Source organism: Corvus cornix, chromosome 2 (genome assembly GCF_000738735.6).
Source record: "Corvus cornix cornix isolate S_Up_H32 chromosome 2, ASM73873v5, whole genome shotgun sequence".
NCBI classification, from domain to species: Eukaryota; Metazoa; Chordata; class Aves; order Passeriformes; family Corvidae; genus Corvus; species Corvus cornix.
The window spans coordinates 153,713,944-153,725,519 of record NC_046333.1 but is presented as its reverse complement, the minus strand read 5'-3'; the positions used below and the strand labels follow the sequence as shown (position 1 = coordinate 153,725,519).

General features: G+C 53.7%; 2 protein-coding genes and 1 pseudogene across 2 annotated transcripts; all 3 read left to right on the top strand.

Annotated features, from left to right (window-relative positions):
- The first annotated feature begins 5,113 nt into the window (after positions 1-5,113).
- LOC120409786 lies at positions 5,114-5,456 on the top strand (annotated as a pseudogene).
- Positions 5,457-8,188: 2,732 nt separating this feature from the next.
- LOC120409783 (feather beta keratin-like) lies at positions 8,189-9,034 on the top strand. Its single transcript, XM_039550072.1, has 2 exons — positions 8,189-8,327; positions 8,521-9,034. Exons 1-2 carry the CDS (start codon positions 8,204-8,206, stop codon positions 8,856-8,858), a joined length of 462 nt encoding a protein of 153 aa, XP_039406006.1. The 5' UTR covers positions 8,189-8,203; the 3' UTR covers positions 8,859-9,034.
- Positions 9,035-10,804: 1,770 nt separating this feature from the next.
- Positions 10,805-11,104, top strand: LOC120411771 (feather beta keratin-like). The gene has a single exon (XM_039569890.1). The coding sequence runs from the start codon at positions 10,805-10,807 to the stop codon at positions 11,102-11,104; it is 300 nt and encodes a 99-aa protein (XP_039425824.1).
- Positions 11,105-11,576: the final 472 nt, after the last annotated feature.

Below are 11,576 nucleotides of genomic sequence, written 5' to 3'. Positions count from 1 at the left end.
AGCCCTTCCTTTTCCCAAAGCCTTGGACACACCAATGCACTTGTGCCCATATCTCCAACACAACCTCTCAATGGCAGCAAACATTTGTCCAACTCCTCTCCACCGGGAATCTCTGAACATCCCAGCGCTGGAATCCAGGAGTGCACAAGGAACCTGGGGGAATCAATTAGTTCAAGCTGACCTGGTGCCCAGACAAAGCAACCAGCCTTCCCTCAGCTGCTCCTCACAGAAATGGTTCTGTAGATTCTTCACCAACATCCTTGTTCTTTGGACATCCTCGAGCACCTCAATATCTTTCTTGCTCTGAGGAGCCTAAAACTGAGCTCAGATTCAGGGTGTGGCCTCACCAGTATCCAATACAGTGGGACAGTCACTGCCATGGACTTGCTGGCCCCACTATAGGTGATAAAAGCCAGGATGCTATTGGTTTTCATGGCCATCTGGGGACACATTGGACCATGTGCAGCGACCTGTCGACCAGCACTCCCAGATCCTTTTCCCACAGGCAGCTTTCTAGTCACTCCTTCCCAAGCCTGGAGATTTAAGTATTTACTACATTCCAAGTAAAAATCATCCACAGCCATTCCCTCATTTACTGAGGAGGTCACATCATCACCTCAGGTGATGAGGTTGGTCAAGAAGGATCTGACTTTGCTAAACTCAGGCTGGCTGGGCCTGATCACCTGGTTGTCCTGCAGGGGCCATTAAATACTCTCAAGATGATCTGCTCCAGCAGCTTCTGCAGCACTGGCCTCAGACTGATAGGCCTGGAGTTGCCCAGACTCTTCTTCTGGCCCTTCTTCTAGGGGAGAATCCCATTTGCAAGCCTCCATCAACTGGGACCTCCCCAGTCAGCCAGGACTGCTGGCAAAGAATAGCAAGTGGCTTGAGAGCAGTTCCACCAGCTCCCTCAGAGCCCTTGGGTGTATCCATTCAGTGCCACAGACAAGTCTATCACTGACCATTCTCATTGGATTGTGAGGGCTTCATTCTGCTCCCTGGTGAGGAACTTTCTCCCTCAGCAGGACTCTGTGCCCATCCCAGGAAGCACAATCACACCAAAGGGAATCACTAGTGCTCAAGGAACCCCTTGGACGTGACCAAAGACTCATCGTAGAATGGTTTGGCTTGGAAAGGACCTTGCGGACTCTCTCATTCCAGCCCCTGCCGTGGACAAAGACCTCTTCCACTATCCCAGCTTGCTCCAAGCCCTGGCCAACCCAGCCTCAAACACTACCGGGGTCGTGGCAGTCACAGCTTCTCTGGGCAACCTGTGCCAGGACCTCATCCCCCACACAGGGAAGAATTTCATCCCAGTATCCCATCTAACCCTACCCTCCGGCAGTGGGAAGAAATTTCCCCTTGTCCCATCCCCCTCTGTTTGTGTAGGAGATCGTGGAATCCAACCCAACCTGCTCAAGCAGGAACTGCTCAACAAGGCTGCCCATGACCACGTAAACTCAAGGTTTAGTAACTCAAGGCCATTTTCACTTGTGCCATCACTTGCTAAAAGGGAGAAAAGAGCAACAAGAGTCTCGCAAAAAAACTTTTCAGAAAGCTGTGGAGAGAGAGAAGATCTCTCCTCTGGCTGCTTTGTCTGCATCTAAAAATCCGCAGATCATACAACCACTACTCAAAAGTCTTGCTCTCCACATCCCTCAGCAGCTGTTCCTTGAACGTGTCATACCAGAAACACCAGGGTGTCAAAGCCAGAGCAGAAACAATGAGAAAGGCCGGTCAGAAGGACAGGTCTGGCCACCTGGTGGTGATGTGGGGAGGAATGACCATGATGGAAGGATCAACTCCTCACACATGGCAGAGCTGCAAAGCCCAGACCAGTCGGACAAGGATGCAATAGAATGGGGCCCATTCATACAACACACCCACAAACCCAAACCACACAAGAGCAAACAGGATGGCCACTCTGATGACACCGCTAAGTTATTGTTGTCTATTCTGCATTCTCTGACATGCATCTTCCATGCAAATCCTGCCAAATAAAAACTTTCATTTCAAAGCTGAAGGTCATATGGACACGGCATCAAGAGCAGGACATCAAACTGCCAAATTGAGGGGAAGGAAAACACTCCCCAGCTCATGACTCACCAGACTCGGCAGGCCAAGAGCTGAGGCCTCCAAAATGCCCCAAGGCCATGGGACAAGGCTGTCCCGCCCCTCCACAACCAGCATAAAAGCCGGCCCAGAGCCTCTCTCCCTCACACACTTCTCCTCACGCCTTCTGCTTCTGCTCCTGCTGAAAACAGGTGAGTCTCAAGTCTCTGACCCTCCTGCTCCTGCACTCCCTGACCCCTCTCTCCAGCATTCTTGGGCCCCAGCCTCAGCAGCCCTCACACCTCCCAAAGCCCCACAACAGCCTCCACACTCACCCTCCTGCATCACCGCCCCTCACACCCCCACACCCCTGCCCCTGCCTCACTCCTCTCTCTCTTCCAGAACCCTCCACACCACACCATGGCCTGCTACGACCTCTGCCGACCCTGCGGGACCCACCCCGCTGGCCAACAGCTGCAACGAGCCCCTGTGCCTGCAATGCCAGACTCCCGTGTTATCATCCAGCCTGTCCCCTGTGCTGGGTACCCTGCCGGGACCCATCATGACCTCCTTCCCCAGACACACCGCTGTCGGATCCACCTCCCTCGGCTGCTGTTGGTTAGTGAACGCCCAGTGCCCAGGGACAGCCCATCTCTGGTGGATTTGGTGGCTTTGGCTACGGCCTTGGCTATGGCTATGGCTGGGAGGCCTGGGCTGCTATGGCAGAAGGGTGGCTACATCTGCTAAGGGCTCTCGGCACCACTTCCTGACCCCACCAGCTCGGCGCCCTGGCAACAGCTCCCACAAGTAAAGCAGGAGATGGTTGCTCTGACTGCACCGCTGATCAACTTCCTTCAAATTCTTTCTCCTTTCTCTTCAGTTTTTTTTTTTGCCTCAATAAAGCTCTGTTGCATCAAAGCCTTAGCATGCTTCCTCTGGTTTTGAATTCCAGTGGTCTCATATCCTCACCCAACACAATGGCAGGAATGAACAGGCCATTGGGGTGGATGGCGGAGAGGCAAAACACCTTCCTTAGTAAAGATGTTCACCATTCAGTACCAACCAGGATCAGCAAGGGATGTAAGGGAGGCGTGGCGACGACCTTCCAGAACATGACACCAAGCCCATCACCTGATACATCAAAGGCTTTGACACATCAATGCTCTCCTGTGGCATGTCTCTGGCAAAGCCACTCCCATGGCAGCACATACTTGACAAAGTCTCCTCCCTAGCAGGACCCTCTAACCCTCACTGGCAAACCAGAAAAAAACAATCAGTTCCACTTGGACAGGAACCCTGGAACCCTCAAGGCAGGACAAGGATTTTCCAGGACCAGGAAGACAGTCAGGGCTGGATCATCAAGGACAGACAACATCCACCACCTCTTCCCTCTCTGGACTACCCTCACAATGAAAGTTTCTTTGCCTTTTGTGCCCATGGAATTCAATCTGTTTTTCACTTTCTGCCCTTGCCCTCTTTTCCCTCATGGTTGCATTGCTGAGATCAGCCAGGCTCCCTTAACTTCATCCCCTGCAAACAGGAATTTGCACACACTGATGATGCCCCCCTGTCCAGCCTTGTCTCCTGGGAGTCCCATGTATCTCAATCCTCTGTGAAAGATTCTCCAGCCCTTACTTGACCTTGGTGGTCTTGCACCGGTCTTGCTTCAATAAGTCCATGGGCTTCCTCCCCTGGGATGCCCAGAAGTGCCTGCACACACCCACCTGAATATTGAGGATGTTGATCAGTGTTGGCTCCATGGATAAGACTCTTGACCTACTTCCCTTGAGACTTGACTGCACCTGGACTTCGGATCGCAAGGCTCTTGGTCCAGAACGTTACACATTATATAAACATAGCAGTTGACTTCAGTGATCACTTACATGACCTGTACATTCTGAGATAGTCTGGGATGATGCCATAGGAGACACTGTAAAAACCCTTGGTAAAAGCTGGAGGTAAACACCAGCCATGTCTCTCCCATCATCCACAGTTAGCTGTTCTTCTCTGTAGGTAACACAGAGGTCACTAATACAGGATTTTGCCTTCCAAAATTCATGCTAACTTCTCATTATCTTCTTCTCTGACCTGCTCTTGGCAGTGCTTTGCAGAAGAAAAAAATTGTCCCATCCTTGTCTGCAGGAACAAGGTCTCTGGAAAGCCATGGACAAGGTGGGAGGGAGTAAAAGTACTGGAACGGGCAGGTCCTAATGTCTGGCCCAGCCGCAAAGGCCAGACACGCCTGGCAGGGTGAAGAGGGCCCCTCTTCACAACACACCCACAAACTAAATCACACAGGTGCCAAAGGGTGACCTCACTGATGACACCCATATTTTTCCTAAGCTTTTGTTGTTTATTCTGGTTTCTCTGATGCCCATCTTCAATGAAAACCTTCCCAAACACCAACTCTCACTTTAACGCTGCCACCAAGGTCAGATGGACACGGAGGCACCTCTTCACAAAACACGAACATACCACAGCACATAGGGCGATCTCACTAATGACACCCCATCTCCACAAAGCTTTCATCATGACTTCAAGGCTCCTTGAAAAACATCATCATCACCAGGTTTGGTCACTGAAACTCACACATTAAAGCTGCAATCAAGGTCAGATGGACATAGCCTCAAGAGAAGGACATGACACTGAAGAGTTGCGAGAAGGAAAACACTCCCAACCTCATCACTCACCAGGCTGGGCCACGAAACAGCTGCTGCCCGCAAAATGCCCCAAGGCCATGGGACAAGGCTGTCCCGCCCCTCCACAACCACCATAAAAGCCGGCCCAGTGCTTCTCTCCCTCACACACTTCTCCTCACACCTTCTCCTTCTGCTCCTGCTGACAACAGGTGAGCATCAAGTCCCTGACCCTCCTGCTTCTGCACCCCTGGCCCCTCTCTGCCAGCACGCTCGGCCCCAGCCTCAGCAGCCCTCACGCCTCCCCACAGCCCCACAACAGCCTCCACACTCCCTCACCCTCCTGCATCACCGCCCCTCACACCCCCACACCCCTGCCCTGCCTCACTCCTCTCTCTCTTCCAGGGACCCTCCACACCACACCCATGGCCTGCTACAACCGCTGCCAGCCCTGCGGACCCACCCGCTGGCCAACAGCTGCAACGAGCCCTGTGCCCTGCAATGCCAGGACTCCCACGTTGTCATCAACCCTTCCCCGTGCTGATCACCCTGCCGGGACCCATCATGACCTCCTTCCCCCAGAACACCGCCGTCGGATCCACCTCCTCAGCTGCTGTTGGCAGTGAACTCAGTGCCCAGGGACAGCCCATCTCTGGAGGCTTTGGTGGCTTTGGCTATGGCCTTGGCTATGGGCTGGGAGGCCTGGGCTGCTATGGCAGAAGGGGTGGCTACATCTGCTAAGGGCCTATGCACCAGCCCTGACACCACCAGCTCGTGCCCTGGCAACAGCTCCTGCAAGCAAAACACATCAGCTGATGCTTGCTGACTTACTCAGACCAGCTCTTTTCAAAGTCTTCTCTTCTCTCTTCATTCTTTTGTCTCAATAAAGCTCTGTTGCATCAAAGCCTTACACGCCTCCTCTTCTTTTGGAATTCGGCCTCACATCCTCACCCGGATTTCCAGGGCCGGAAATGAACAGGCCATTGGGGTGGATGCAAAAGGGCACAACACATTTCTTAGGAAATCTATCCCTAAGAGTAACCACCAAGACTGGCACGGGAAACAGGGGAGAGGGGGGACCTTCCAGAACATGACCCAAGCCCATCACTTGCTATACCAAAGCCTTTGACACATCAATGCTCTCTTGCCCATCAACGGTTCTGGGTAAATCTCTCCATGCCAGCACACACCTGACAGAATCTCTTCCCAGCAGCAATCTCAAGCCCTCCCAGCAAAGAGGGGGATTATATCATCCACTTAGGCAGGATCTCTGCAGTGCCAGTGCCTCCATCCCCTCTGCTCAAGCAGGCCCAACAAGAGCAGGATTTCCAGATCCATGGACTGCTCAGGTTTGGATCTCCCAGGGCACACACCTCTTCAACTTTGTGTCCAGCCTCACCTCGAAAAATGCTTGCATTCTTTGCCACGGAATTCCATCTGGTTTCCCTTATGCCCTTGTGCTCTTGTCCTTCATGGTTGCACTGCTGAGAACAGCTGGGCTCCTTCACTGCATTCTCTGCCATCAGGGACTTGCACACACTGATGACACCCCCATCCATCCTCGTCTCCTGGGAGTCCCAGCTTTCTCAGGCTACGCTCCAGGAAAGATTCTCCAGCCCCCTTAGAATCTTGGTGGCCCTGAACTGGTCTAGTTTCAAGAAGTCCACGGGCAATTCTTCCAAGAAGTTTCTGAAAACTGTCCTTAACACTGGTGATGCCTTTTTAAGTACGGGTGGATTGAGACCTTGTGGTCCCTTTGTTCTCCACCAGCACCACAGGGTCCTGCTCAGCCAAGCTGCTACCCACTCTCTCCGCCCACGCCGTGACCTGGAGCCCAGTGCTATTCCTGCCCAGACGCGGAACACATTTCACATTTCCTCCTCCTGAACTTCAGGAGATTCCTTTAACCCTCAGTCTCCACGTCCCTCTCACTCGCGGCACAACCATCCATTGCCTCAGCCGCTCCATCATCTGCCAACTCTCTGAGGGGCCAACAATCCCACTGCCCATGTCGTTGGTGAGAATGTTGAACAGGCTTGGCCTCATGGATATGATTCCGCACCTACTTCCCTTGAGACTTGGCTCCCTCTGGACTTTATGCCACTGATCAGCAGCCTCTGGGCACAGCCCCTCAGCCACTCACAGCCCACTCACTGCACTCTCAGGAAACCCAGGCTTGCTCGGCTGCTCTGGGAGTGGAGAATGGCAAGGAGCCTCAAAGGCTTCACAAAAGGGTTGACCTCAACAGCAGTACCAGCTCTCTCCTCATGCCCACTGGGACAGAGGTGACACAGAGCTCAGACAAGCACCATTTCCTCCAGGGAAATCCTCCAAGAGGAGTGGCCTCAGCACCGGACACTTGACACAACTCAAGACAACAAAGACCTGGCTCACCTCTCCCCTTCGGCTGCTCCCATCTACCCTCTCCTCCCTTGAACACGTGACACCAACATCCATGGAATCAGTTCAGCTGAAAAAGACGCTTGACATTGAGTCCAACTGTAAACCAAGCTTTGTGGAGGCCACCAATCTTAGAAACATTTTATTTGGAGAAGACCCAAATGTAAACTATCATCCAGTCCAACCCTTCCCCCATCACTTCCAAGTCCACCATGAAACATATCCCCACAGGCCACATCTCCGCAGCTTCTAAATGCCTCCAGCAATGGTGACTGCACCACTGTCCTGAGCAGCCATTGAGAGGGCTTGACAACTCTTTCCATGAAGTAATTTTCCCTAATAAAAACTCCGCCTCTGCTGGGGAAACTCCATCCCCTCTTCTCCTATGGCTCAGGAAAAGGGAGACAAGGCTAACATCAAAGGATTTCCATTCAGGTACCTCTAGAGAGCAGAAGGCCAACCCTCTTTTTCTCAAAATTGAACATCCCAACTTCCTTCAGCTGCTCCTCCTCATGGGTCTTGTTCTCCTTATCCTTCACGTGTTTTCCTTTCCACGTGTAAGAGCCCAGCCCAGCTCTGTGACCTCCACACGGCCCAGGTAAGATGAGCACTAGGGATGAACCAACACAAGACTGTGGTGAGCATGGGAGGCCTCCCTAAATCCCAGGAATTCCTTTCTCATGTCCAACAGGAAAGGAGAAGCATATAGACAGGCCTGGAGACATGGAGCCAAGGTGGGGACGGAGAGAACGTGATGAAAGCTTCCAGATCTCTCATCCCAAGTACACCTGCAAATCCCAACCATCCTGACAGAGCTGGCATGGAACGGGGCTGCTCTTCCCAGCACAACCACAAACCCAAAAACACGAGTTCCACAGGCTGACCTCACTGATGACATCCCACTGTCCAAAGCTCCTGTCACGTCTCCAGCCCTCCCTGAAAAACATCATCATCACCCAACTTTGGTCTTTATTACTTGCATTTAAAAGCTGCCGCCAAGGTCACATGGACACGACTTTAAGAGCAGGACATGACACTGCCGAATTGTGGGAAGGAAAACACTCTCCAGCTCATGACTCGCCAGGCTGGGCAGGCCAAGAGCTGCAGCCCGCAAAATGCCCCAAGGCCATGGGACAAGGCTGTCCCGCCCCTCCACAACCACCATAAAAGCCGGCCCAGTGCCTCTCTCCCTCACACACTTCTCCTCACACCTTCTCCTTCTGCTCCTGCTGACAACAGGTGAGCATCAAGTCCCTGACCCTCCTGCTTCTGCACCCCTGGCCCCTCTCTGCCAGCACGCTCGGCCCCAGCCTCAGCAGCCCTCACGCCTCCCCACAGCCCCACAACAGCCTCCACACTCCCTCACCCTCCTGCATCACCGCCCCTCACACCCCCACACCCCTGCCCTGCCTCACTCCTCTCTCTCTTCCAGGGACCCTCCACACCACACCCATGGCCTGCTACAACCGCTGCCAGCCCTGCGGACCCACCCCGCTGGCCAACAGCTGCAACGAGCCCTGTGCCCTGCAATGCCAGGACTCCCACGTTGTCATCAACCCTTCCCCCGTGCTGATCACCCTGCCGGGACCCATCATGACCTCCTTCCCCCAGAACACCGCCGTCGGATCCACCTCCTCAGCTGCTGTTGGCAGTGAACTCAGTGCCCAGGGACAGCCCATCTCTGGAGGCTTTGGTGGCTTTGGCTATGGCCTTGGCTATGGGCTGGGAGGCCTGGGCTGCTATGGCAGAAGGGGTGGCTACATCTGCTAAGGGCTCTCAGCACCAGCCCTGACACCACCAGCTCGGTGCCCTGGCAACAGCTCCTGCAAGCAAAACACATCAGCTGATGCTTGCTAGACTTGCACCTCAGACCAGCTCTTTTCAAAGTCTTTCTCTTCTCTCTTCATTCTTTTGTCTCAATAAAGCTCTGTTGCATCAAAGCCTTACACGCCTCCTCTTCTTTTGGAATTCGGCCTCACATCCTCACCCGGATTTCCAGGGCCGGAAATGAACAGGCCATTGGGGTGGATGCAAAAGGGCACAACACATTTCTTAGGAAATCTATCCCTAAGAGTAACCACCAAGACTGGCACGGGAAACAGGGGAGAGGGGGGACCTTCCAGAACATGACCCAAGCCCATCACTTGCTATACCAAAGCCTTTGACACATCAATGCTCTCTTGCCCATCAACGGTTCTGGGTAAATCTCTCCATGCCAGCACACCTGACAGAATCTCTTCCCAGCAGCAATCTCAAGCCCTCCCAGCAAAGAGGGGGATTATATCATCCACTTAGGCAGGATCTCTGCAGTGCCAGTGCCTCCATCCCCTCTGCTCAAGCAGGCCCAACAAGAGCAGGATTTCCAGATCCATGGACTGCTCAGGTTTGGATCTCCCAGGGCACACACCTCTTCAACTTTGTGTCCAGCCTCACCTTGAAAAATGCTTGCATTCTTTGCCACGGAATTCCATCTGGTTTCCCTTATGCCCTTGTGCTCTTGTCCTTTATGGCTGCACTGCTGAGAACAGCTGGGCTCCTTCACTGCATTCTCTGCCATCAGGGACTTGCACACACTGATGACACCCCCATCCATCCTCGTCTCCTGGGAGTCCCAGCTTTCTCAGGCTACGCTCCAGGAAAGATTCTCCAGCCCCCTTAGAATCTTGGTGGCCCTGAACTGGTCTAGTTTCAAGAAGTCCACGGGCAATTCTTCCAAGAAGTTTCTGGAAAACTGTCCTTAACACTGGTGATGCCTTTTTAAGTACGGGTGGATTGAGACCTTGTGGTCCCTTTGTTCTCCACCAGCACCACAGGGTCCTGCTCAGCCAAGCTGCTACCCACTCTCTCCGCCCACGCCGTGACCTGGAGCCCAGTGCTATTCCTGCCCAGACGCGGAACACATTTCACATTTCCTCCTCCTGAACTTCAGGAGATTCCTTTAACCCTCAGTCTCCACGTCCCTCTCACTCGCGGCACAACCATCCATTGCCTCAGCCGCTCCATCATCTGCCAACTCTCTGAGGGGCCAACAATCCCACTGCCCATGTCGTTGGTGAGAATGTTGAACAGGCTTGGCCTCATGGATATGATTCCGCACCTACTTCCCTTGAGACTTGGCTCCCTCTGGACTTTATGCCACTGATCAGCAGCCTCTGGGCACAGCCCCTCAGCCACTCACAGCCCACTCACTGCACTCTCAGGAAACCCAGGCTTGCTCGGCTGCTCTGGGAGTGGAGAATGGCAAGGAGCCTCAAAGGCTTCACAAAAGGGTTGACTCTCAACAGCAGTACCAGCTCTCTCCTCATGCCCACTGGGACAGAGGTGACACAGAGCTCAGACAAGCACCATTTCCTCCAGGGAAATCCTCCAAGAGGAGTGGCCTCAGCACCGGACACTTGACACAACTCAAGACAACAAAGACCTGGCTCACCTCTCCCCTTCGGCTGCTCCCATCTACCCTCTCCTCCCTTGAACACGTGACACCAACATCCATGGAATCAGTTCAGCTGAAAAAGACTCTCGTCCTTCCTGCGCCTGCACCCCTGGCCCCTCTCTGCCAGCACGCTCAGCCCCAGCCTCAGCAGCCCTCATGCCTCCACACAGCCCTACAACAGCCTCCACACTCCCTCACCCTCCTGCATCACCGCCCCTCACACCCCCACACCCCTGCCCTGCCTCACTCCCTCTCTCTTCCAGGGACCCTCCACACCACACCCATGGCCTGCTACAACCGCTGCCAGCCCTGTGGACCCACCCCGCTGGCCAACAGCTGCAACGAGCCCTGTGCCCTGCAATGCCAGGACTCCAGCGTTGTCATCCCCTTCCCCCGTGCTGATCACCCTGCCGGACCCATCATGACCTCCTTCCCCCAGAACACCGCCGTCGGATCCACCTCCTCGGCTGCTCTTGGCAGTGAACTCAGTGCCCAGGGACAGCCCATCTCTGGTGGATTTGGCCTTGGCTATGGGCTGGGAGGCCTGGGCTGCTATGGCAGAAGGGGTGGCTACATCTGCTAAGGGCTCTCAGCACCATCCCTGACACTACCAGCTCGGTGCCCTGGCAGCAGCTCCTGCAAGGAAAACACATCAGCTGATGGTCGCCCTAATTGCACCTCACACTGGATCCTGTCAACTTCTTCTTTCTCATCATTCTTTCACTTCAATAAATTTTTCTTGCATCAGAACCTGAGTTGCCTCTTCTTTCTGAATTCCAACAGTCTCACATTCTCACCCTGCGCAATGCCTGCACTCAACCGGCCATTGTCTTGAATACAAAAGGAGCAAAGAACATTTCATATTAAATAGGTCACCACCAGTAACAACCAAGGCTGACATGGGAAATGGGGGAGAGGGGGGACCTTCCAGAACATGACACAATCCCATCACCTGCCACACCAAAGGCTTTGGCACAACAATTCTCTCCATGGCACTGCTCGCCCAAGTCTCTCTATGTCCATGCACACTTGAAAAATTCTCTCCCCATCAGAAC